The sequence below is a fragment of the Diabrotica virgifera genome, chromosome 5 (genome assembly GCF_917563875.1).
Source record: "Diabrotica virgifera virgifera chromosome 5, PGI_DIABVI_V3a".
Classification (NCBI taxonomy): Eukaryota; Metazoa; Arthropoda; class Insecta; order Coleoptera; family Chrysomelidae; genus Diabrotica; species Diabrotica virgifera.
The window spans coordinates 237,612,380-237,640,127 of NC_065447.1; the positions used below are offsets into that span (position 1 = coordinate 237,612,380).

Below are 27,748 nucleotides of genomic sequence, written 5' to 3' on the forward strand. Positions count from 1 at the left end.
GGGTTGACGGCTTGAAAAGGCAATCCGTGTCAGATAGATAAACTTTGCTCAGGACAGACACAAATGGAGACAAGAAGGAAGGTCTACGTCCTAAAATGGATAACATGGGCTACATAGATAGAAGCTAATGATCCAAAAATCACTGCAGGATGCAGATTTTGTTTAATTTGGTAAAGCAGTAAACGACGCTCTTTGACAGCTCTTTCAGTTCTTTCAAGTAAGCCGCCAACTAAATATGAACATTTCTACCATAAATGTATGACAATAGCAAAAGATCCGCTAAGATGTAAGTTAATAGTTGAGAACAACCCCATAGAACAGGTGATGCAGTTCAGATATCTGGCCATAGATATATCAAGCATTCACGACCCAGTAAAGAACCTGAGGAGTTAGATCAACAAAGCATCTGCATTGTCAGGATGTCTGCGGGAGATAGTCTGATCAAATCCGTATATGCGCACAGATAGTAAAATTAGAATCTACAAGACTTGCATACGACCGATCATGACATATGGCATAGAAAGACACCAAGAAAACGAAACAGATGCTAAGAGTTGCCAAAATGAAAACCCTAAGAACAATAGTGGGGAAGACAAGAAGAGACAGAGTAAGAAATACAGAACAAGAAATGGTAAGATGGGGAAAACAGCGCAAGAGGATGTGGTACAACCATGTGAGTACCAAGACGAATGGATGAGAATAGACTCCCAAAAACTGCCCTAGAAAACAACCCGCCCGGTTTGAGACCCCCCGGTTGACCACCTAAAAGATGGAGGGACAGTTGGCAATCTACCTCCTAGGAAATTAACCAGAGGCAGCTTCAGAATTAAACAGATCGAAAGAGCTCCAAGAGGTAAAAGAAGAAGAATAAGAAGAAGAAGAAGAAGAAGAAGTAAACGACCACTGCAACCATGTTCTAGGTATTACTCTACAGTTTAGTCAACATATAGAATTGATCTAATAGAACTATTGAACTCAAAACCTATTTTTATTATGATACAAAATGGTACTAATGGCACAGCTGCTAGAACTTTCTCAAGCCTTTTAAATTTGAATTTCATCGTGATTTTCTTAATAGTTATTTAATTTCGGTATTTTTCATATAGTGAATACTATAAACTTGAGAAATATGTGTCACGGTAGTAACTTATTGTATTATGTCTTATTATAGCGATTTCCATAGGCTCGTCATCTCTTGTTATACGTGAATGTGGGAGTAGAACAACGCAATCTGGTGTGTATATATTAAATCTGCGTTGTATTGAAGCACGTTTTCCATATTGCCTTTCCTTGTCTCCCACGTAGCGTTTAGAGTGTATTGTGTGGAATTATCTAAGGACTAAAATGCCGATTTTCACCTTTGACAAAAAATTTTGATAAGTAACCGAACTGTTGCTTATAATAACAAAAAAGTCCTTAAGAAAAATTGTATTGAGTGTACATTTTCTTTGAATATTTTTACAAAAAATGTCTTTGTGTATTAAAGAAACAAAGTTTAAGAACGATGCCAGCATTATCCAAGCTCTAAACTCAAAACAATATTGGATAAAGGACAAAAAATAGTCATAAACCAATGTATGTGAAGATTTATATGAAACTAATTAGGAAACCAACAGGTTTAATTTATACAGGCTGAGTCACTTGTATGGAGGCAACTATGAACAACAATTTTTTTTATTTATTTATTACAGCTCATTTACAATCTACTAAGTAATACAGGAGTATTTAGCAAATATGATGAGCGGTATATGGTTTGTAGCGGGTACCGTCCATTAACGGTTCCCCAAGTCTTCACCTAATCCCCAAGGTCTTCAGGCCAGGTTCTGTTTAGACGTCTAATAGGTAGTGGTGGTTGGTATAATTCTCTTATGATTTGGCAATCATTTTTATTTCTTTCTTTGGCTCTGTCATCAAGTTCCAAAAGTATAATCCATCTAACCATTATCGCCGAAATGGTCTACTGGTTACGGTGCTATGCTTTATCGCGCAATCTGAGTTCATTTACCAGCCATCTCAATATTTTTCTTCATTAAATTCCGAATAAAAAAATCTAGAATGAATAACCATTTTCAATTTCGTTGCAAAAGGAAAGCACAGCCGAACAATATTCTAGTCCAATCAGAGAGTGCATCAAGCACCTCTACCGGTTTCGAAACTGATTAGTCTCTCATCAGGAGGCACATATGCTGCTCTCCCTGATCCAACCAAAACAAACCGCAGCGCGCAGTCCCGGATTGCAACGAACGAAATGGCATAGATGCCCTAGCGGCAACTGCTAGCAAAAAGACGAAGTTTTCACTCTAGTGGCATATAAAACAACATAATGCTATTCTACATCCCACCAGAATGAAAACAATGGGAACCTTCTCTGGTTACACCTCCGAGGCTTCTACAATTTGCAAGCCATACGGATGCTGAGACTAAGGAAGATGAGGGAATTCTACAATTTACAATTCACGTCCCATCTGCTCAGCGCTGTAAAGTTCCAACGAGAATGGTTCCCTTTGTACTCTAATCAGAGTAAATGTAAATCAAAAATGAATAACCAAAAGGAAAGCACAGCCGAACAATATTCTAGTCAAATCTAGCGTTAGTGGAGTCACTGAAGGTGGATTTGAGCTATTACCTCCGATTTCGTTGAACCTCCATCGATTTACATGAAAATTGGTGAGTGGTTAGAGGATATCTCAACGAACAAAGGTGACATGGTGCCAACTTGCGCTTTTACCCTGGAGGTGGATGCCGCCCCTTCTCGGGGGTGAAAATTATTTTATTAAACATAACCCCATAATTCGATAGAGGGACAAATTTCAAGCAAAATTTGTTATATAAAGTTATTAAAATAAATCAAAACTTCTTAAGTTATCAAAGATCAAAAATTTTAATTTTTCTTGAGAAAAATGCATGTTTTTAACCAATTTTTCATCAATAACTCAAAAAGTGTAAGTTTTTACAAAAAAACTATTATTATCAAAATTGAAGCCAGTAAAAAGTGAAATAAACCCCTTGCTACAAAAACCTTTTAATGTTAACTAAAAGTGAGTTATAGGTAATTGAACGTATATTTTTTTCGGCGAGTAAAAAACTCTAAGTATTCAAGCTGAAATAACGGGAAACTGATGCATTTTATAACATAAACTCATTAAACATTTGTCAAAGTACTTAAAAATATCTATTAAATGAGCCCCCGAACATGTTGATAGCGTTAAAATTTATGCCCCAAAATTTTTTCAAAATTTATCTTTTAAAATTTTTTCCAAAAAATGTTATTGTTTTTTTTAATAACTCCGTTTATGTTTAACATATTGGATTCATCTAAAAACTGTTTGAAAGTTAATTCCACGTTCTATTTAAGTACGTTGAACCTAATCTTGTAAACCCTTTACTTTTTTAAAATAAAAGGTTAAATGATCCCGGTTGCATGGTTCCCACAGCAAAATTTAAGATTTAAACGTTTCAGCTAAAACAGGTAAAATATTTGGCAGAGAAAAAACTAAAATTGGGTTTTATATAATTTTTTACGTATATTGAGTATTTTTGGAGTTATCATCAAAAGAATATGAAAATTACAATAATTTTAAAAATTATGATTTTTTTAAATCATATCTTTTTTTCAAAAATATGCATTCTAAACCGGTCAAAATTATCGAAAACATTACTAATTACGAAGTTTTTGTAAGGATTACTATAAATTTTAATTTTTGTGGAAATGGCGTATGTTTTATTTTTCACTTTTTCCTAAAAAATTCGAAACGGTTCTGTTATTTTCATTATAACTTGCTCAATTTTGACGCTATTACCTTGTTCTGAAGCTCATTTGATAGGTATTCCGAAGTACTTTGGCAAATGTTTAGAAAGAATATTTTATAGATTGCATGGTTTTCCCGTTATTTAAGCTTGAATACTTAGATTTGAGTACCCGTCGAAAAAAATACACATTCAATTGCCAATAACTCACTTTGAACTAACATTAGTTTAGTTCTTTATATGAGGAGTGTATTCAATTTTTTATTATCTTCAATTTCAGTAATAATAACTTTTTTGCTAAAGCTCTTAGTTTTTGATTTATACGTGAAAAAACGATTTAAAACTTGCATTTTTTTACGAAAAATAAAATATTTGGTCTTTAATAACTCAAAAAGTGTTGATTTATTTTAATAACTTTATATAGCAAATTTTGCTTATAATTTATCCCTCTATCGAGTTATGGTATTATTTTTAATAAAATAATTTTCACCCCCGAGAAGTGGTGGCATCCACCTCCCAGGGCGAAAGCGCAAGTTGGCATCATGTCACCTTTGTTCCTTGAGGTACCCTCTAATTACTCACCAATTTTCATGAAAATCGATGGAGGTTCAACGAAATCGGAGGTGAAAATCTTCAGTGACGTACATTTGGTCGAAAAAAGGAATTATATTGAAAAAATATTGGGATGGCTGGGATATGAACTCAGATTGCCCTATCACAAGTTTAGTGGCGTTATAAAGGGCAACAATTTATAACGCTTAAAGTGCAATAAACATTACATTCTTCACAAAACTCTTGATACAAGAATAAAAACCAGCTAAACGCGGTGAAAATGACTGGCGCGCACACAATATTGCAGCTACAAAAAAATGATATGAAAATTACGTGGCGCAAAACTGTATTTTCATTTTAATGGAAAATAAAATTATAGTTTTATTAAGAAAGATTTTTCGTAGTATTTAATAATTTGGAAGTAAAACGCGCCCTGGTGTTGAAGTTGAAGTTTGATAAGAACATTTGAACACTGTTGAAGTTTTCATTATTTGAACAACTACATTTAGATGTGAGACGTGGACTATTAATTAAAAAATTAAAATATTTAAAAATCAATAAAACCATCGTTTTTCTTTCGAATTACGAAGGTCCTAACTGCAATTTAAGTGGTTGAAGAACATTGAGTAAAAATAAAGATACTTGTCCCCCTCTTTTTTGTTTATTTATTATTGCTTTTGTGCACGAACGATAATAAAGTTAATTATTTTTAGCTATTAGTCAGTATCTTATATAAATTCAATTATCGTTACTTTATTTCCTTACGACTTTGCTCCAAAATGAATCGTGTTAAAGTTGTGTGTTTGTGTGTTGTGTTTTATTGTCACTGGTTTTCACAACCAACTTGCCAGTCAATTTCATAATGATTTTTTAGACTATAACTTATCACTAACTCTGGTAGTATGTGTGTTGAGTAAGTGTCTTGTTACTTTGCAAAGTCGACGTCATTGTCTTTGCAAAGAGACGCTAATTGTATCAGAACGTCTGCGGTCCCTCCGGTGAGTACCGATCCCACAAGGACAGAAACTATTTTCATTCATTAATTTATAATAAACGAAAAATCTCTGACCCTGGTGAGATTCGAACTCACGACCATTCAGATCTTTCGATCCAAAGGTAGGCGCTCTTACCACTGAGCCACAGAGGGGGTCGTGTTAAAGTTATAAGCAAGTAAAATAGAAAAAAAAAACGATGGTGTTTACCACTTTAATTAATTAAATAAATATTTTAATTTTTTTATTAATATATCTTTTAATATTTGAGTGGGAAGGAAACTTAATTATTATTATTGAAGTAATCACAAAATTTTTCCTGAATGACATCTCTTACATACACCTCAAAACAGATCCGTTCTGTCTGGTCTATTTTGAAAGTATTTAGCTTGACCCTCAGTAATAAAACTAAAAATACCCTGTTTTTAGATTATCTACCTTTGCCAACAGCTGTTGATGATTTCTATAATTGGAATTTATATTATTCAACCAGCTAAATTACTTACTTTGACTCGCCACAATCGTACTGCTTGTTCGTAAACGCCTACAGTGCCATTCGATACCGAATATGCGAATCTGTTCTCTGGTAAAGCCAATAAATTCCTCTACCTACATATATTATATAGTAACATTTCCAGTCAATAATGGATTCACTGTGTACTGTGTGTTTAGAAATGATTATTCCAAAAATTACTTTTGATGCGAGAGAATAAAAAAGTCACTTGGTGCAAATCAGGGTGGTGTGGCGTAAGACATGATCTTTCACTTCGTGGGGAAAACGACAAGGTTTCTGTTTTTTCAGACCTGCTACATATTAGAGTAGACTCGAGAGACGAGATTCTTAAGAATTGGAGCAAAACATATTTTCTACCTATCGCATCAAATTAAAAACGAATTGCAAAAATATTTGACTAAGAGCAAAATAATTATTGAGGAGGTGAAATATATGCTTCGGCTTTTTTGGTTTTAACTGATGCGACTGCTGATATTAGTGGCATGCAAACGCGTTGGACTGCAAAGTACAAAAGCATCAGAAAATTCCGACTATTGTACCAGTTTTAGATGAACTTTCGCAAGACGCATCGGATTCTGAAACGCTGTGTCTAGGTACACGCTAACGTGTACGCAAATAAAAAAGTTAGGTACACGCTTAAACGTCATTAAGCCAGTAACGTCATTATTTAGCGTGTACTATGACTGGGTTTTTGGTACACGCTAATTTGAGCCGCGTGTATGCCGTGGTATTAAGTATCTGTAAGTATTGTGAGTGTCGGAGTGTGGTTAGAATTTGTCTAATCGCGTTATGTTTTACTTTAATAGTAATTTGTAAAGAGTTTCCTTATTTTTTACTTGTTTAGTGTTTTTTTAATTAACTATGGAGTGTGTACAATAATTTAGTTCTTTTAATGATTTTAACAACATTCTAAAACAGTACCTATGAAAAAGATAAGAGACAAAAATTCGTGATTAAGGGTAGCAGAAGTAATAAGATAAAATATACGGGGCAATTGATTAGTGTGATAAAACTCAGTAGATCCGCTAGACTAGAGTAATAGATATCAATAAAAGTTAGTATCAAAAATTTTAACAAAGTTTAAGCTTCATATTACAAAATTACTAAAATTAGTTAGAATGTTACAGGGCGTTCGATAATATAGTGGCAGACCAAACTTATGTTTTTTTAAATGGAACACCCTATATTTTATTTTATGTTCGAAATCTTCTTAACTTCCATATCACAAAAATATGCTAATTGACACCCAAGTCGATGCCATAAAAAAAGTTTAAAACATCTGAATAGTTTTTCTTTCCTTCCCCCTTCCCCTTCTCTTAATAAAAATATTTTCTATCAAACAAACAACAAACACTAACCATAGGGGCCGTCCATTAATCACGTGATGTTTTTTTTGCATTTTTTACGTGATTTTTTCGAGCCTCACGTGATTAATGGACAGCCCCATATCCAAATAGCGTGTACCAAAATATAAAGTCACTGGACACGCTAAATAATGACGTCATTAATGAAGTTTAATTCGCGTGTACCTAACTTTTTTATTTGCGTACACGTTAGCGTGTACCTAGACACAGCGATTCTGAAACGAAAACCAAAGGGTATCAGCTGTGCAGGGAAGACCTTCTCGATCTTTTTTACTGCCTTCTTCATAATTTTATAGCGGAGGATACCAGATTGTACGAGGTAATGAAAACAAATGAAGTAAATAATGAGATTTTAAACGAATCTGTTGTTGAATACGTAGATGTTATTGCTCAAGCCACTCCGTTTCATCCAGCGGTATGTGAGGCGTGAGGTAATACAAGCAAAATTGCGTTAATTATTCCATGTATCAAAAACATGTAGCATTGAACGTACATTTAGCACGTGAAGACGTGGAATTGCTCAACGATGGCTATGCAAGGTTAAGTGGCCTGTGCATGGTCAGTGTCCACAGGAAAACAGTTGAGGAGTATACTGAATTTATTGGCAAAATAATGAACAAATTTGCATAGCAACCTACAAGCCTTCAGTTATTATTCAAATCGAAATTTAATACACCAATAAATATAAAGGACCCCGCACAAACCTTATGGAAAATATGTCCCAGTGGATTTCGTTCATACTTTGGGAAAATACACTTTGAAGCATCCTGATAAAAAGTTCTCATGGGCACAACTCAATCGTATGAAGGATTTTCAAGATATAGAGGCCCAAACTCGGAAAATTATAAGATTTACGGGGTATTCCAATTCCGTGAGTTACTGGTTATTTGGCAACATGTAGAAGTTTGGATCAAGGAAAAGTACTAGTAGTCTATGATTTTTTCCTGGTTATCCAATGGCGACCTTTACTTTGACCTTGACCTTGAACGGACGTCATCTTCTATAGTTTCGAGGGTTTTCGGCATTAAATTGATATAAACAGATTAATCATGGGTTTTTGGTATCGCTAAACACGAATATGCCATCAGAATTGCCATCCGGATGACGTGGTGGCCAGGGCCTCTGCAAGGGACGTTACCTTCTAGAGTTTCGATGGTTTTCGGCATTTAATTGATGCAAATGAATTACTGGAGGGTTTTTTGAGGTCGCTATACACGAATATGCCACCAGAACCGGCCCCCAGAGCACCTGATTTCCAAGGTCAGTGAAAGGGGCTCCTGGAGTTTCGAGGGTCTTTGGTACTACATTATTGCAAACGGATTAGTTATAGGTTTTTGGGGTTGCTGAACACGAATACGTGATCAGCACAGACGCAGGAGCACCTGGTGCCTAAGACAGGTTATCTTCTGGAGTTTCGGAGGAATCAAATGGATTACTCTTAGGTTTTTGGGGTTGCTGAACATGCATACACTATCAGATCCGACCCACGAATAACATTGTGCCTACGGCACAATGTGATCACGTATTCGTGTTCAGCAACCCCAAAAACCTATAATTAATCCGTTTGCATCAATGTAGTACCAAACACTCTCGAAACTCCAGGAGCTCCTTTCATTGACCTTGGAAACCAGGTGCTCTGTGAGTCGGTTCTGGTGGCATATTCGTTTTTAGCGACCTCAAAAAACCCTCCAATAATTCATTTGCATCAATTAAATGCCGAAAACCATCGAAACTCTAGAAGATGACGTCCCTTGCAGAGGCCCTGGCCACCACGTCATCCGGAGGGCAATTCTGATGGCATATTCGTGTTTTGCGATCCTAAAAACGCATGAGAAATCTGTTTATATAATGTAATGCCTAAAACCCTCGAAACTCTAGAAGATGACGTCCGTTGAAGGTCAAGGTCAAGGTAAAGGTCGCCATTGGATAGCCAGGAAAAAATCCTAGACTACTAGTACTTTTCCTTGATCCAAACTTCTACATGTTGCCAAATAACCAGTAACTCACGGAATTGGAATATCCCGTAAATCTTATAATTTTCCGAGTTTGGACCTCTATATCTTGAAAATCCTTCATACGATTAAGTTGTCCCCATGAGAACTTTTTATCAGGATGCTTCAAAGAGTATTTTCCCAAAGTATGAACGAAATCCACTGGGACCTATTTTCCATAAGGTTTGTGCGGGGTCATTTCTAGCCTTTTTGCCCTATAAAATTGACTTTGTTGATTTCTCATGAAAATAATATACTGTATGAAACTTGTGTCTTCTCTTGCCAATTCGCGTTCATGTCTTCAAGTTTGAGCCGTAGCGCGTACTATCGAAAGTGTTATATACTTACATACCTACATACAAACATACATATATTATTATATATTATGTTACAGTTCAAGTTGATTCTCAGTTAGAGTTGACTTTTCCTAGTTCGAGTCAACTCCAACTGAAACGAGCAGTAAAAGTTGATTTCAAAAATTTAAATCAACTTTTACTAGTTGAAGTTGACTCTTCCTAACTCTTGTTAGTAAAAGTAGATTATACAATTTATACGAGTATAATCTTATGTGCATTTTTGATGAGTGTGCGTCTCTTTGTTTTGACCGTTTCAACTACTTATTAGTCCATGCTGTAACGTCGCCCCCGTTAGCTAAATTATTTTGATTCGATTTTTTTTGTACAAACTTACTCAAACAAATACATCCTTATAACAAATACACAGTGTCAGGCGGTACCGCGGTCGAAAAATTGTTTAACCAATTTTTGTTAACCAAATTCACAAAAATAATTCTTATCTACTCTACCACATATTATGTATAAGTTTTTATTGTGTGAAAATTGTAAATATAGATAGCAGTACATGAAGGGTTTAAAGTGTGCCTGAAGTAATAATGTATTTTAAATGGGATTTACTTTTTCGCACTGTTTTTTAGCACACTTTTATATAATCAAATATTCTTTTCGCCTTGTCATGGTGATGACATGTGAGCAATAAATTACAAAAAAAGTTTTGACAGTTTTGTGGTTTGACAGAAGTTTGAATTTTTAAATGTCAAAGTTCTAAAAAATTGTAAAATAGGAATGTATTCCAGTGACAAAGAGTTGCGAGTTTTTTTATTTGTTTTTTGGTAGATAAAATATTGTATGAAACTGTGCGTGAAGTACTTTTTGCGCACTTAGGCGATGTATACCACTCGGCCCGCTCGTGCTCTAAACATCGCGTGCGTGCGCAAAAAGCTTACTTCACGAACTGTTTTATAAATAACTAAGTATTTTACTCCGGACAAATTTTTTTAGATTATTTTGGTCATTCGGAGCAAAAAAGGTCTCTTGAGGTGATTTTTCTCTAAAATTGATAGTTTTCGAGTTATACGCGATTTAAAATTTGAAAAATGCGAAATGACCATTTTTAAGGCTTAATAACTCGATTAAAAACTATTATTATGAAAGTCAGAAAGTCACCTCATCAAAGTTTAAAGCCCCCCCTACAAGATCCTGAAGAAATTTTTGTCGTTAATTATTTATATGGGAAATAAGCCACAATTAAAATGAAAAAAATAATTTTATTAACGTTTCATTATTATATAAAAACATTATTTTTTATTTTGACAACGGCACCCGATTTGGGAGTCGAAACGTTAATAACATTATTTTTTTCATTTTAATTGTGGCTTATTTCCCATATAAATAATTAATCATAAAAATGCCACAAGAAAATAGCTTCAGAAATTTTTGTCATTATTTTATTACTAAGCTGTTATTTTTAATTATCAACAATGAGCGCTGAAAGCTTATTGAGGCGGCCGTCAATGTGAGTGCGAGTAAGATCCTCCATTCCGACCGTCCAATGGTGCATCTCAGTCGCACTCACATTGACAGCCGCCTCAATACGCTCCTAGCGCTCATTGTTAATAATTAAAAATAACAGCTTAGTAATACAATAATGACAAATATTTCTTCAGTACCTTGTAGGGGGGTCGTTAAAATTTGATTTGGTGACTTTCTGACTTTCATAATAATAATTTTTAACTGAGTTATTAAGCCTTGAAAATGGCCATTTTTGCATTTTTCAAATTTTAAATCGTGTATAACTCGAGAACTATAAATTTTACAGAAAAATCACAAAAGACCTCTTTTGCTCCGAATGACCCAAATTAATGATATAAAAAAAATGCCCGAAGTAAATTTTTTTTTGTGAATTTGTTTAAAAAAAATTGTTTAAACAATTTTTCGATTACGGTACCACCTGACACCCTGTGGACTCGTTATATGGACCTCTTTTTGAGTAAGTTTGTGCAAAAAAATCGAAATGGAATAATTTACCTAACGGGGGCGACGATACAGCTTGGACTATAAATATCACGATTTGAACATAATATTATACAGTAACATTTAATTTCTAGAATCGGTTGTTTGTGTGAATCAACTTTTACTAAATGGCATTGGGAACAGGGCAGTAACTACCATTGGGGCAACCGGGGCAGTGCCCCGTGGCCTAGACACATACATTTGAAAAGGATGACCCTCCCTCTAGTTCAGTCGGGTAAAAAATATTTTATTTTTTCTATGTACTTTCTTTCCGTACAGGGTGAACAATTGTACCCCTTGCACCCCGCTGCCGGCGCTTATGCCGCCTACTGTAGCACTTTTTTCTTTTCATAGTATTTAGTATTTAGCTTGACCCTCGATAATAAAACTGGAAAATACCCTGTTTTTAGATTATCTACCTTTGCTAACAGTTGTTTATGGTTTCTGTAATGGGAATTTATATTATAATATCAAATATCACTAATCAGCTAAATTACTTACTTTGACTCGCCACAATCGTACTTCTTGTTCGTAAACGCCTACAGTGCCATTCGATACCGAATACGCGAATCGGTTCTCTGGTAAAGCCAATAAATTCGTCACCACCTCTGTCTCTACGTGTTCTGCCAACATTCGATCCTTATCAAATATACGGATGTTGAAATCTTCTGAGCTAACAATGAGCTAAAATAAAAAGTGATTGTGTTGTGACTTTTATTAACTACATACTGCAAAATGTTGTGAATACTTTACCGACAAAGACAAATAAGGAACTGCATTATGTATCAATGCCTATCCGAAATTGCTTCTTATTGCTGCATCTTTATTAAACCACCGATTTCGAAAAAATATTAACGTTGTAAAAACTTTCCATGGCGCGAATATAAAATTTAATCAAACCATAATTTACTTTCCTTCTAAATACAAAGAGATTCTAAATACAAGAGCTTTAAGCATTAGTAAATCTAGTCAGTGAAGCAAGTTATCGAAGAGGCCTTAAGTTAACATTTCAAAGACAAAGTGGATGGCAGTTGGAAAGATAAATCACGGTCTGCTTTGCCTTGTGTAAACGTGTAAACCATTTGAAATCTATTAGCAGCTGGTTAAATGTAAATTTAGGCTCTAATGAAGAGATAATATCCAGGGTCCAAATATCATGTAACGCTTTTATGACCTGGAAGCCAGTTTTAGGTAATGTTGATGCATATTTGCAAGAAAGTCCTGAAATGCTATGGTTGGTCTATTTTATAGTTGTGGACTTAAAAAATTAGAAGCATTCGAATTGTGTTGAAGTCGAAGGATCCTGAAATTATAGTGGGTTACGCCCACTTCCAATCAACATCATAAAGAGGAGAAAAACAGAATACTTCGGCCATATAAGTAGAGGACCTAAATCTACTTCACCTTATAATACAAGGAAAAGTGGAGGGAAAGAGATGGATAAGTCGAAATAAACTTTCATGCTTGCGTAATATTAGGCAATTGGGTGGTTCCACAGTAGAAGAATTTATTGTTTCAAGCAACAGCCGATTAGACCGGGAGATATTATACAGAAGTTCAGCCACGATTTTCTAAGTCCTGCCCTTTGCAATAGTGGAAGGGTAGACGAGGTACTTACAATTTGTGGAAATATCCACAAATCTCCTGTGACATTTTCCTGTAAAAATTAGATTTTCCCAAAAAATAAAAATAGGGTTTTGCGATGAATTTCTGAGTCCTGCCATATTCGTAGAATGACATACTATGGATTTTATGAAGAAAATTTTTTGGTCAGGAGGGTTGCAAACGGGCTAACGGAGTATATATGTATACAAATATGTATGGAAAATAATGAAATTTTTATGATCTTCTGGGTCCTGCCAACTAAATAAATGAAACATATTTGACGGACTAAGTTTTTCAACCTAATAAAAATATTTGTAAATTAAATATTTTTAAAAGATTTTTAATTGAAAAACTTATTGGCCCATTTTTCTGGTGGCACCTCCAAGGCTTCTACAATATGCAAGCCAAATGGATGCTGCAGTGAAGACAAAAGGGAAGGAATTCTACACTATGCAATTCACAACCCCCGTCTGCAGCGTGGTAAAGTTCCAACGGAAAATGGACCTAGTTACTCTATAGGAGTAATACTAATATAAAAATAAAAATGTATACATTTTTATTTTTGAAACATATTTATTTGAAAATGATAAAAAAATTGTTGGCATGACGTCTCCTACTGTTTAAATATACTTGTCCCTTGGAAAATTATGCACAAAATTTTTACCCTGATTCCGTGATTTTCTGAGTCCTGCCTTTAAAAAGTTATAATACTCAAATACAATCAATACTTTTTCGGTACTCGGCAGGAATGTTAAACGGTTCTTGTAAGACGGCAGGAGGCTTAGATTTGTAAGAAAATTCGTGAAATATTCCACGATGTTTTGAGTCATGCCATTTTGCATATGTTTCAAGAATCTTAATATAAGTCTATTTACAAAGAGGCAGGATGATTTTATAGTTATTTCGTATACAGGGTGGGGCATTAGTGTGACAAAGTCCAATTACTCGTTTGTCGTAAAAGATACGAAAAAAAGTTATTTGGGGCAAAGAGAGGATCATAATTTAAAAATACTTTCTAATATACAGGGCTACCCGTATTGACAGGGTGACACGAACTTACGTTTTTTTTTAATGGAACACCCTGTATATAATTTTAAGATTCCTAAGATAATTTTAAGACAATTTAACACAATTCACATAATCCAAAAATATTTCCTAAGGGAGCTAGAGCTCTTTGAAGATGGCGCCTTGTAATTAGATTTTTTTTATCTCCAGAACGCTTCCATTTCGATAGACATAAACTGGTCCGTCTTTTTATCTTTCAGATATAAATCGATTCCATCAATTGCGAATCTCTAGTACCGGTCATAGGAGTCCGTTTTGGGTAGGGCAACGGTTATTTTGTCGCATAACTTTTTTGTCTTTGACTTTTAAGCATTTTTGACACTATATTATTAAATTATGAGGTATTCTAGTACTAAACGGTACTTTTGCTGTAAGTCGGTAGGATGCACCGTTTTCTAGAAAAATCAATTTCAAAATTTTTCGTATTTTGAATTTAAGAAAAATTTCAAAAAAATAAAAAAAAAACGGCGTATTTACCGACTTAAAGCAAGAGTAACTTTTAATACTAGAATGCCTCATAATTTAATACTCTACTGTCAAAAATGCTTAAAAATTAAAGCAAGTTATGAGATTTCGTTGATCTACCCAAGACGGACGCCTATGACCGATACTAGAAATTCACAATTGATAAAATATTCATCTCTGGAAGAGAAATAAACGTATGTACCAGTTTTGGTTTTTCTAAATAGTTTTTCTAAATAGTTTTTTTTATTTTTTTTTTCAAATTCAAAAACCGAAAAATTTTTCAAATCGATTTTTCTAGAACACGGCGTATCCTATCGACTTAAAGCAAGACGGTACAAGAATACCCCATAGTTTAATAATCCAATGTCAAAAATGCTTAAAAGTTAGACACAGAAAAGTTATGGGATAAAATATCCGTTTCCCTACCCGAAACGGACGCCTATGACCGGTACTAAAAATTGACAAATTATGAAATCGATTTATCTCTGGTAGATAAATAGGTGTACCAGTTTTCGTTTTTCTAAATAGAAGTGTTCTAGAAGTGGAGCTATTAAAAAAAAACTAATTAGAATACGCCATCTTTAAAGAGCTCTAGTTTCCTTGGGAAGCACTTCCGGACGAGGTGAATTGAGTTAAATTTTCTTAAAATTATCTGAGGAATCTCCGGGCTTCGATTGTTAGAAGAGTTTCTGGACACCCTGTATAATAGGTACAATCCCTAGTATAACCAATTAATTGTAAAATTATTGATTTTCTTCCTATTACTTTTATTACGTTAACTTAGATACAAATATGATCTAATCGCTTAAAATAAATATGTTACAGTTTGGTATTAGATTTGAAAGGTGTGTAAAAATGCGAGACATTACTCAGGAAAATAATATTTAATACCGTACGATTCTTTAACGATATAAAAATTAATTTTTATGTATTAAATATCTTTGCGGATATCCTGCCACGTTGTAAACGGTTTTAGATTAGTGTCTTTTAAGCATGCCTGGCATGGCATGACTCAGAAAATTGTGGTGATATGAATATGTTTGTATAACAACCTGCAATAATTTTACTAACTTAAAATTTTATTTTTATATACGAAATAACTACACAACCATCCTGCCTCTTTGTAAATAGCTTTATATTAACATTCTTGAGATATGTCCAAAATGACATGACTCATAAAATCGTGTAACTTTCCACGAATTTCCTTACACATGTTTTAACTATGTTTAGTAAAAAAGGTGTAACTAAACATCCTGCCGTTTTGAATAATGTCTACTTAAATTATTTATTTTATAATAAAATTTATTTTATGATTCAGAAAATCACGGAACCAGGGTGAAAATTTTCCACAGAATTCTCCAAGAGACAAGTGCAGTTAAACATTAGGAGACGTCATGCCAACATTTTTTTCGATCATTTTCAAATAATTATGTTTAATTTATTAAGTTGGCAGGACTTAGAAAATTATGAAAATTTCATTATTTTCATTATTATTAGTTATGTACATTATTAGTATTAGTACATGTTCGTATATCCATATTCTCCCTTAGTCCTTTTGCAACCCTCCTGCCCAAAAAATTTTCTTCATAAAATTGATAGTATCCTGTCATTCTATGGATATGGCAGGACTCAGAAATTCAACGCAACTCCCCATTTTTTTCCTCATGGAAAATCTAATTTTCACAGGAAAAAGTCACAGGAAACCCGTGGATTTTTCCATAAATTGTAAGTACCTTTTCTAACCTTCCAGTATTGCAAAGGGCAGGACTTAGAAAATCGTGGTTGAAGTTCTGTAATATCTCCCGGTTTGACGGCCAACGTCTGAATACGGATACAGCACCTAAAGAAGAAGAATTCAATAGAAGAATAATCTTTCCTTCAATATCACCCAAATTAAAAACAATTTTCTTTGATAATTGAACTAGGTACTTTTAGGTAATTAGGTAACTAGGTAATTAGGTAACTACGTATTTTTAATTTGTATTACCTCATTTTGTCCATCTTGATTGTAATCCATAAAAATAAGAGAGGTTGCAATATCTCCCACAGCTGTCCAGAATATTTCGGTCCCTTGATTATTGTAACCGTGAACGGAAGAATTTCCTCCGACCATTATAACATTTTTGATATCTTTAAAAGATCCTACAGCAATAGATTTGACTCCATCAGGACATTCTTTATATAATACGTCTTTGTTGTCATGGACGTGGTATGCTAAGATATGTGTGCTAGTACCTACAATTAAGTTTTTAAAGGAATTTAATGTACCTACTTAAGACATTCATTTAAAACTAATAACAGAATCATCATCATCAATCAGCTAATCGCGTCCACTGCTAGACACAGACCTCCATCCATTATTTTCAGTGTTCACTACACTGGGTCGCGTATAGCCAGTTTCCCACTACTTTTTTTATGTCATCGGTCCATCTAGTTGGTGGTCGTCTTCGACTTCTTATATACAGGGTGAGTCACCACTAACGGGACGGAAGATTACAGCAAAATGGTAAAAGATTTGTAAAAAATTTTAAATTAGTACTTTGTAAGTTGATAAAATTTACATTATAAAATTATTTTGAAATATACAGGGTGTCCCAATTAATGGAGACGTATCAAAGTTTTATTTTTTCTTATGGAACACCCTGTATTTTATTGCATTTTTTAATTGTCCTCAAAAAATAGGGTATAGTTTCATAAGGCTTCCCTATACCTATGTACAGAGTGTTCGTAGTTATGTTGACTTTTCTTAAAATTTAGAGTTTTAATAGAAGGCTTATTCTCAAGTTATTTAAGAAATTATGAAAAAATTACTTTTACATTTTAATAGTTGGACACTGGTTGAATGTATTCCATTCTTGATTATTACGCATTTATTTACAGATTGTTCAAAATTTACAGTTTCATTATTGGATTATTCAATATGTCATATTATCCTTATTTTAAATGGAACACCATTTATATTAATAAATAATTATACTAAACAGATTTACCTTTTTCGAATGGTATATAGATTTCCGATGTCCTATACCTATGTCTCATAGTTTTTGCGTAATTTGCAATTATTTAAATTCTTAATCGGTAAATCAATTTTAAAACAAAAGATGTAGTTAATTAATGTCATTGTATGACATTGTCATTTTATTACAGTACGGTCTGGTAATTATCAAAAATATAAACATCCGTGTATGATATTCAAATTTAATTGTTCCTAAAAATGGTGACCAGGATTGACAAAGATGGATTTTTTAAGTGGGTTTTATTAAAAATAGGTTTGTTCCAACACGACCGAGAACCGTCACGAAACGGTAACGCTCCTGCGCAGTAAAAAAAATCTGTTCCAGCAAAAATGTGATCGTCATAGGATCGTCCTTCCCACTGTTCCAACAAGAATTGTGATCTTTCGGTGACGGTTTCGTGATGATCATTTCAGTAATCGGGCAAATGCATAATGTGCTGGTTCGACTGACTTGCGCACTAGGATTTAATTCTTTAAATTTTTGAGCCTTTGATCGACTAAAAGCACACATGCTGTCACCAACAAAAATGACAAATTTATGATAATGATAGATAAATCAGTTATCAGTCAGGTAACCGTTCCAACATCGGTTTCCAAATTACCGTCATGGGACGACAACTGGGCGATACAATTATGAACATGCGCACAAGAAACGGGACAAGTAGTTTCGTGACGGTTTCTGGACCGTCATGTTGGAACAAACCTATTGTATATTATGCTACACTTCCTACTACCCCAGATGATATGCAATTAAGAATTTCGAACGCTTTTGCGTCTATAACACCATCTATGTTAAATAATGTAAGCAAATCATTTGAAGATAAAATCTCTTGTTGTATTGCACAAGAAGGCAACCATCTATTACATAACTGATAATTTTTACGTATAGTAATTTGTGGTCCATTTTGTATTATTTATGTATTTGTTTTAATAAAATTCTTTTGTTTTGGTTTGTATTTAATTATTTTCAATTACGAAAAAATTTATTTTACAAATCAGCGACTAAAGTATACATTTTTATTTACAACTACACTCGTTTATACCAACTATGCCAAGATAATGGGTTTAAAAATGGAGAGTGACTCTAAAATAAATATTTTTAAAATCGATTTACCGTTTAAGAAAATTGTAAATTACGCAAAAACTATGACTCCTAGTTATAGAACATCCCTATACCATTCGAAAGAGGAACCTTTGTTTAGTATAATAATTTATTAATATACGATGTTCTATTTAAAATAAGCATCATATGACAGATTGAATGATCCAATAATGAAACTGTAAATTGTGAACACCCTGTAAATAAATGTGTAATAATCAATCATGTAATACATTCAACCAATATCCAACTATTTAGATGTAAAAGCAATTTTTTTATAATTTCTTAAATAACTTCAGAATAAGTCTTTTTTTAAAACTCTACATTTTAAGAAAAGTCAACATAACTCAGAACACTCTGTACATAGGTATAGGGAAGCCTTATAAAACTATACCTTATTTTCTGCGGACAATTAAGAAATGCAATAAAATATAGGGTGTTCCATAAGAAGAAATAAAACTTTGTTACGCCGCCATTTATTGGGATACCCTCTTTATTTCAAAATAATTTTAAAATGTAGCTTTGATCAACTTACAAACTATTAATTTAAATTTTTTTTAAATCTTTTACCATTTCGCTGTAATCTTCCGTCCCGTTAGTGGTGACTCACCCTGTATATGCAGTTTCTGGGCCCATATTGCATGATCCGTCTTGTTCACCGTTCATCTTGTGTTCTATCTAAGTGCCCTGCCCAGTTCCACTTAAGCGTCGTGATTCTTTAGATGGCGTCTTGAACTCCTTATCTTTGCCTGATTTGTTGGGTTGTTATGTGGTCTCGAAGGCTTACGTCCAGCATTGCACGTTCCATGGCTCGTTGTGTAACTCCAAGTTTATTTGCGGATTTTTGCGTCAGTGTTAAAGTCATAACAGAATAAATAATAGAATACCTATTAGTAATATATCTTTTTCATCATCAGGTAGAATCACCCCAACCGTTAAACAGGTGATTGTCTGGTTAATATTTAAGTTAGCAATTTCTTTATTAGATTCTGACCAAAATACTCTTCCAGTGGTAGAGTTATTTCTTCTATGAGGACTATGAATCAAAACCTAAAATAAACATTATGTGAAATTTAGATATTGATAACCCAAGAGGAAGATAGTCGGCAAAGACTACAGGGCCCCCGCAAGGCTGAGCGGCACCCGCGTGCCTATATTTTAGCGTCCTTTAATTTACTATATCCACTTATGAAATAAATCTATATTTTTCTATTATTTACTTATAATAAAATAACAGAAATTGCAAGAATTCAAATTTGATTTTTCTTGTAACTGATTTGCTGATGATGGCAAATAACAAATAAAACATTAATAAATAATATATTAGTTAAGAGCATAGGCGCAAAATTCAGGGCCCTTGCTTTTCGAATCGTGAAAAAACTTATGCTTAAGTATTTTTGAAAAATTTAAACGCAGAATAAAAGATTGCATTATTACGGAGGGTCGAAAGTCCCTGAAAACTTCTATAATGTTTATTTTAATAAATTACAGGGGTGAAAAACTAAGAGAAAATGTAGTGTGATTTTTAATTTCAAATCTCTCATTCAAACAAAAACTTTTTGTTTATTCTAATGAAATTTCGGCCCTTGGTAATAATATAATCTTTCATTCTGCGATTATATTTTTCAAAAATATTTATTAGTTTTCTCAGGATTCGAATAAAATGAGTACATTTAAAAAACATTCATCATCATCATCAGTAACTCGACAACCCTTTTTGGGTCCTTTCTGTAATCTCAAGTGTTTTCAGATCTTGTTCCACTTGTTCCATGTATCTAAGTTTGAGTCTTCCCTTTGACCTTCTCCTTACTGGTGTTTGCCTCATTATATATATTTTGGTGTTTCAGTCTCCAACATTCATTCAACATGGCCCATCCAGCGCAAACGTCCGATCTTTATGAATGTTATGACGTCGGATTCGTTGTATGCTGCGTATAGTTCAAAATTATATCTTCTGCGCTATACGTCATTTTCTTTCACCCCTTATATAATATATAATGTGTCTATAATATAATAATAACACATATTATGTGTCTAAGGATGTTTCGTTCAAACGTACCTAATAGGTTCTCATCGCTTTTCGACAGTGTTCATGTCTCTAATCCAAATATAAGGACCGGTTTTATCAGGGTTTTGTATATTTTGCATTTGGCTTTTCTCATGATGTTAGATCTTAGATGTTTAATTAGTCCATTATATGTATTATTAGCAATATGTAATTTTCTCTTAACTTCTTCGCTGACATTGTTATCTGCGGTAACTAATGAACCAAGATATGTAAAATTTTTTACGCCTTCGATGTTATAGTTTCCTATTTATAAAACATTGATCCGAAATTTTGCGCCTATGCTCTTAAATCTAGAAAGTGATACCTTAAATCTAAATTGAGTTAAATGGGTGTTTTTCTAGATTTGACTGCAGCAAATTCTTTTACATTATTTTCAAAGTCAATTTTATTGATGACGAGGTTTTGCTATTTAGCTAATATTGCCATACGAGATAATCTTTCCTCTACCATAGTAGAACTCAAATAATCTTTATTAACTTATTTTTAGAATTATCGTTTAATACAACATAATGCAAAATTAGGCTAATTTGCTTTGTACGACTTGAATCTGGGGTACAGTCCATAATTATTGAATAATATTTGGAACAATTCACCATACCGTAAATATTATTTTTACTTTAAAAACCACCTGAGAAAACATTAATATGGAAAAGCAGATATTCGGATATTATTATTGGTTTTCAAAACAAATTATTGTATCTAGTAATTATTTATTAACACTAAACATAAAATAAGATTTTAATTATTATTTCAGTAATAACACAATATTTGATTTTTGAAATTCCTCTAGGAGTCCATGAAAAAATTAAAATCGCATAAAAAAATGATCTCGTTTAAAATAAATATTACTTATTTACCAAACCTTTGGTTTGGCGCCCTTTCGGTAATGCGCCCCCGTGCGTCCCACGCGTTTCACGCGTTGCACGCCTGGTTACGGGGGCTCTGAAAGACTATTGCACATATTTAACATAGGAGCAAAAGAATTTAATATGACAATCTCAACTCAGAAAACTAAAACAATATTAATCAGCAAATAAAATAGAAACTGATAGCATCAGTATTGAACAAGTAATAGAAATAAAATACCTTGAAATTACACTGTCCAACTGGACAAAGAAGTAAGAGATCAAGTACAACAATCATACAGACTGGCAGGATTCCTTGATAACACTATATTGCGAAACGACATAGGTACATCAGAAACAAGACCCGACACAGCCTCAACACAAAGGCTACTGGAAACGGCAGAGATGCGAGTATTGACAAAATACCAGGAAATACGCTGAGAGATCGAGAAAGGAGTGAAGGCATTAGAAGAAAATGTAACGTGCAGTGTAAAACGAATGAACACTACACAAAAAAACAATGGAATATCAGAATAAGCAGAATGGGAGAGTCCGTGTGCAAGAGATAAATCACCGATTGTAAAAAAAAGTATCAGACAACCGCGCAAAAGATGTAGCGACCACCCTCCATAGAGGTACCAATCCCCAATGAAAAAGCAGAATTATTTATAAAGAAGAAGAATAAGCAAAATGACCCTAAAATGACCCTAATGTAATATAGGCATTTAAATATTAAAATAAAAATTAATTTGATTCTATAAAAATAAAAATCATGGTGTTTCCCGTCATTTGGTGTTGCCTAATGTGGTCCGACCATATTACTTCTATTTGTAAACACGCCACTCTATAATAGACTCCATAACTCTATGTGAGTTATGTGAGTTATAGAGTGCGAACTCTATAACTCTAATAGACTATATATTATCTTATTCAGAGGTGTTTTTTGAGAGTTACAATGCAATCATTCTGTAAACTTTACACTCTTTACTTAAGACCGATTCCAGGGGCGTCATTTGACAGGGTCAGGGGGGCAAACATGAAAGTGACTGAAATTTACAAAAACTACACAATTTTATTACTATAGTATTGTATATGTAATGCTTGCCCCCCCCCAGTCAAAATTTCAAATGACGCCCCTGGCCGATTCTTAAATACGCTGATCCAACGTGGTATCCTGATTTGTTTCAAGAGACAAAACTTTGTTGAGAAACGTTCAAATAAAAGCCACTCGAATTCCATTGGGACTGAGAAGACCTTCTTGCAGGGAGAGTATGACTCCTAACACTTCATTTGAACATTTCCGACAACGTGATGACTTAATTATGTATCACATTTAAAATATTAAAATTCAATTTCGGATATCTCGACGGAATGTTTACCATAAATCGAGATGAACGCCCCAGAGAATTTAAAAAGAGAACTTTTCTACAAGATCAAGTCAGAACTTTCTATCAATAGACTAGGAAGGATCTTTTTTTAGGTGGATGTGAGAGGTGGCATTCGGATTTTTGCAGATAAAGTTAGGTGATAACTTAGTTAATAATAATTGACTTATGCTCCTTCTCAAATATGCCCGGAACATTAATAAAAAAAAAATAAAATAATTAAAAATTTCAAAATGTTTGTTTTTGTTCTACTTTCTTTGCTTATAACTTTAAAACGATTCATTTTGGAACAAAGTCGTGTAGGAATAAAACAAAGATAATTAAATTTTCTATCAGATACGATTAGTTAAAAATGTCTTGATTTAACACCCTTGCTGTAAAATAGCAATAAATATAAAATAAGGGGGCAAAACAAGCCTGTCATTATTCAATGTTTTTCCATCCCTTAGGTTACACCTGGAACCTTCCTAATTCGCTTAGAAAATTTTTGTAATATGCTAAAACCGTTTACCAAATTTCATTAAAATTGACTTACTAGATTTTGCATAATAATTTTGCAATCTAAACTTTTTTTAAAAAATTAAAATTTTTTAAAATCTGGCACAACAAAAACTAGAACATACAAAGATTTATCAATTTTTTTACATATAAAAAAGCACTCCACGTATCTAATGCACTTTACAGATTTGAAATCTGATTATTTAAGCAGCCTCAGAAATGTTTTAAATTTATAAACAATTTTTTGGCTTATAAACAAATTAGTGCTATATCCAGGAGGGAGTGCTACGGGCTCCTTTATTTAGATGGACTTACCCAAGTTTTTTTATGTATGTTGACCCGTAGAACACGAACCTTTTGGGTAACAGTTGATCCGGATGTCGATAAGATTGTTATAAACATAGAACTTGAGGAATTACATAACATCGATTTTTCGCAAAATAAAACATTTTTTTGTATCTCTTGGGTAATTCTAAGCGAAAAATGTTCTTACAAGTTTTTTCGTAGGATGCATAGTTTTCGAGATAAACGTGGTGGAGTATTCAAAAAATCGAAAAATTGCAATTTTTGAACGAGAATAATTTTGATTAAAAATAAAATAGCAATTCTGCTGACAGCATTTGAAAGTTTAAGAGGATGGGTACGTATTTTCGGCTGCAATGCTATTCAAATGGGGATTTATTTTTTTCGAATCCTGAGAAAACTAATAAATATTTTTGAAAAATTTAGACGCAGAATGAAAGATTACGTTATTAGCGAGGGCCGAAAGTCCCTGAGAACTTCTATAATGTTTATTTTAATAAGTTACAGGGGTGAAAAACTAAGAAAAAATTTAGTGTTATTTTTAATTTCAAATATCTCATTCAAAATAAACTTTTTATTTATTCTAAGGGACTTTCGGCCCTCGGTAATAATTTAGTCTTTCATGCCGCGTTTAGATTTTTCAAAAATATGTATTGGTTTTTTCAGGATTCGAAAAAAATGAACACAATGTCCGTGGTAATATTTTCCAAATATATCTTTGTCATACAACGCAATCAGTCGAATAGAATATTGTCGTATATAATATCACAAGAGAGAAAATTTTGCCGGCAATATTTTCGACTGGTATGAAAGTTTGTTGCCTGGCAATTTTCGCGAATTAAATTTTGACTTAAATCACGAGACGTCAGTCGAGTGATTTTGTCAAAATTTCATAAGCGAAAATTACCAAAAGGCAACGAACTTGAATGAAACCAGGAGAAAATTTTGCCGGTAAATAATTTTCTCTCGAATGATATTCGACAAGACTATTTCACGAGACAATTAATGCACCATATCAACGAAATATAATATTTATTTATTTGTTATTACCAGACACTTTCGTGACAGATCTGTCATAATTTAGTCGCTGAGAAATCTCGTCGCTAAGGAGTTTTGTCAGTAGGAAACGATGCATTGCTATGCCGTTTTATCAGTTAAAAACAGTCTAGTGAAATAGTCAGCATAATATTGTCAGTCAGACACTGAAAATCAGTGACAATTTTAAATATTTGACATGAATCGGGAATATTTTGAGTTGTTGATTAAATAATATTGATATATAGTGTATTTGATAAATAATTGATTTAAGACGTGAACTTTATAAAAAGTTATTTATTGTGTATTATTTATGGAAGATAGAAGCAGAGAATACATCAAGATATATTCTGTGATCCAAGTATTTTGTTGTTAAAGATGTTCAAAATTTTAAGCGTTCCATAGTAACAATATATTATTAAAAAATCACTTTAACACTTTTCCTCTTTTCTCGATTGAGTATTAGTTTTTGTTGTAGGTACATATAAATTATTACAATCACTGAATACATAGTTAGTGAAAAAATTGTCACATTTATTAACTGAATTAATAATTTGCAATTAAACAAAAGATAACAGTTATCCAAGAACATTCAAAAGCAATCTCTTTAAGTTAGTTATGACATTGTCAAGTAGAATGACATTCTAGTAATATTTACATATCCATACCAGTGTAAATTTTACTACACGTAATTTGCCATGTAAAGACAGAAAAAGTAGGGATAGCCGTAAAATATTTGCGAATTATGTACCCATGGCCTGAAGTCAAATTATACCGGTTTTAATTATAGGCATTGCTAAAAATTAATTTTTTTATTATTTGTTTATTATTTGTTTAAAAGCCAAAAAATTATTTATAATTTTAAAACATTGCTGAGGCCCCTTAAATAATCCGATTTTAATTCTGTAAAGTGTATCAGATAGGTAGAGCACCTCTTTATATGTAAAAAAATTAGCCAACTTCTAAATGGTCTACTTTTTGTTCAGAAAGATTTTTTAAAATTTGAACTTTTTTAAAAACATTTATATAGCAAATTTATTATGCAAAATCTATTGGGTCGATTTTAATGAAATTTGGTAGACCATTTAAGTAAGTTATAGGAATTTTCTAAGCGGATTATTAAGGTTCTAAGTGCCACCAAAGTGGTTAAGAAACATTGAATAACAAAAGGCGTATTTTGCCCCCTTATTTTGTATTTATTGCTATATTGCAGAAAAGGTAATACTTTAAGACATTTTTGACCAGTCGTATATCATACAAAATTAATTATCTTTATTTTATTTCTCTACGACTTTGTTCCAAAACGAACTGTTTTAAAGTTATAAGCAAAGAAAGCAGAAAAAAATCGATGTTTCTCGAAATTTTTAAATATTTTAATTTTTTTTATTAATGTTCCGGGCATATTTGAGAAGGAGCATAAGTCAATTATTATTACTGAAGGTGTCACCTAACTTTATCTGCAAACATCCGAATGCCACCTCTCACATCCAAAAATACACGTTTTTTACAGATTAGTCCTGATCTACAAATAGAGTTTTTGAGAGCTGGAATAACCTTAGTGATAACATTGTCTCTGCCCCCTCTACCAACGCGTTTAAAAACAGACTCGATCGTTTTTCTTTTAAACCAAAATTGTATTTGTATTTTTTTATATTGTATCTACTAGTAGGCTACTAGGCTACTTATGTAATTTCTTCGATTTCGGGCATAATAGGGACTTGATCACTATTGATCAGGGTCCCTCTGCCCTTGCTTATGTATAATAATAATAACAATAATAATAATTTACCTTATCAGTAGTTGTGGCAGCCGTAATACAGGGATGAGTCCCATCATATTTCCCAATCGTTACAAGACCAGGAACGATCTTGTAATTAAGTTCCAATGTAAACACAGGTCTTACAATTTTATCCATTTCTAAAAAAAACTGACCTGTTGTCGAAAATTTTTCGTGCGTTGGGGGCCTATTGTATACTATACAAACAGATCGTAGTCAAGGGAATATCGATCAAAACGCAAATAAGACAAACCGCATGTTTTAGAACGTGTAACTGTTTTTCATTGATGCACTGACAATTTCTTCAAACATTTTTATTGGGCGTAATATCATATTTACATTTTTACATATTATGTTGCCGGATGTGCTTTGTTTTGAAACGATATACACTGCTTCCGCTAATGACTTAACACGAAAGTGTAAAATATTCGATCCTTTACGTATTTCCTATTTATTTGCGACTTGTTGTATGATATACATCATCAACAATTAGCTTATATTTGTCCACTACTGAACGTGGGCCTCCCGTAAAATTTTCCACCTATTTCTATCCCAAGCTTCTTTCATCAAATTTGTGGTGATGCGTTTTATATCATCCATCCAAATCAATATGGCTTTAGGGAAGGAAAATCAACAGAAGATGCTATTAATAAAGTTTTTAATATAATTGGGGGGAGCACAAAGAAGTATGTTTTGATGATCTTTATAGATGTTTCTGGAGCTTTTGACAATTTACGGTGGTCGGCATTATTCGAAAGACTTCGACAGATGCATTGCCCCAGAAACTTGTACGGAAGTTTCAGAAACTATTGTCAAGACCGATATGCCAGCTTAAGTTGTCCAATGGATAAAAAGACGAGATATATAACTAAAGGTTTTCCACAAGGTTTAGTGTGTGGACCTATTTTTTGGGACATAATGTTAGAAGAACTGTTGGAACGGTTAGCTGTGGATCTTGAAGTTCTAGGGAGCATAGCGTATGCGGATGATTTGTTGCTTATCATAGATGCTAATTAAAGAAGAGAACTAGAAATAAAATCAAATGGAGTACTTGAAAATATAAATGAATGGATGAAAAAAGTTAAACTAACTATATCAGAAACAAAAACAACGTATAG

General features: G+C 33.2%; 1 protein-coding gene across 2 annotated transcripts in view; it reads right to left on the reverse strand.

Annotated features, from left to right (window-relative positions):
- The window catches only part of LOC114332363 (Bardet-Biedl syndrome 2 protein-like), a 117,875-nt gene extending 91,069 nt beyond the window's left edge, over positions 1 to 26,806 (reverse strand). For both annotated transcript variants that reach the window (XR_007698381.1, XM_050651824.1), the window contains exons 1-4: positions 26,643 to 26,806; positions 19,607 to 19,769; positions 16,592 to 16,839; positions 11,971 to 12,153 (exon numbers count right to left, since the gene is read on the reverse strand). Coding sequence is in view for 1 of the 2 variants with exons in the window: in XM_050651824.1 (XP_050507781.1) it covers positions 11,971 to 12,153; positions 16,592 to 16,839; positions 19,607 to 19,769; positions 26,643 to 26,768 (720 nt within the window). In the remaining variant the exon portion in view is untranslated. The remainder of the gene's footprint in view (positions 1 to 11,970; positions 12,154 to 16,591; positions 16,840 to 19,606; positions 19,770 to 26,642) is intronic.
- Between the last annotated feature and the right edge of the window lie 942 nt (positions 26,807 to 27,748).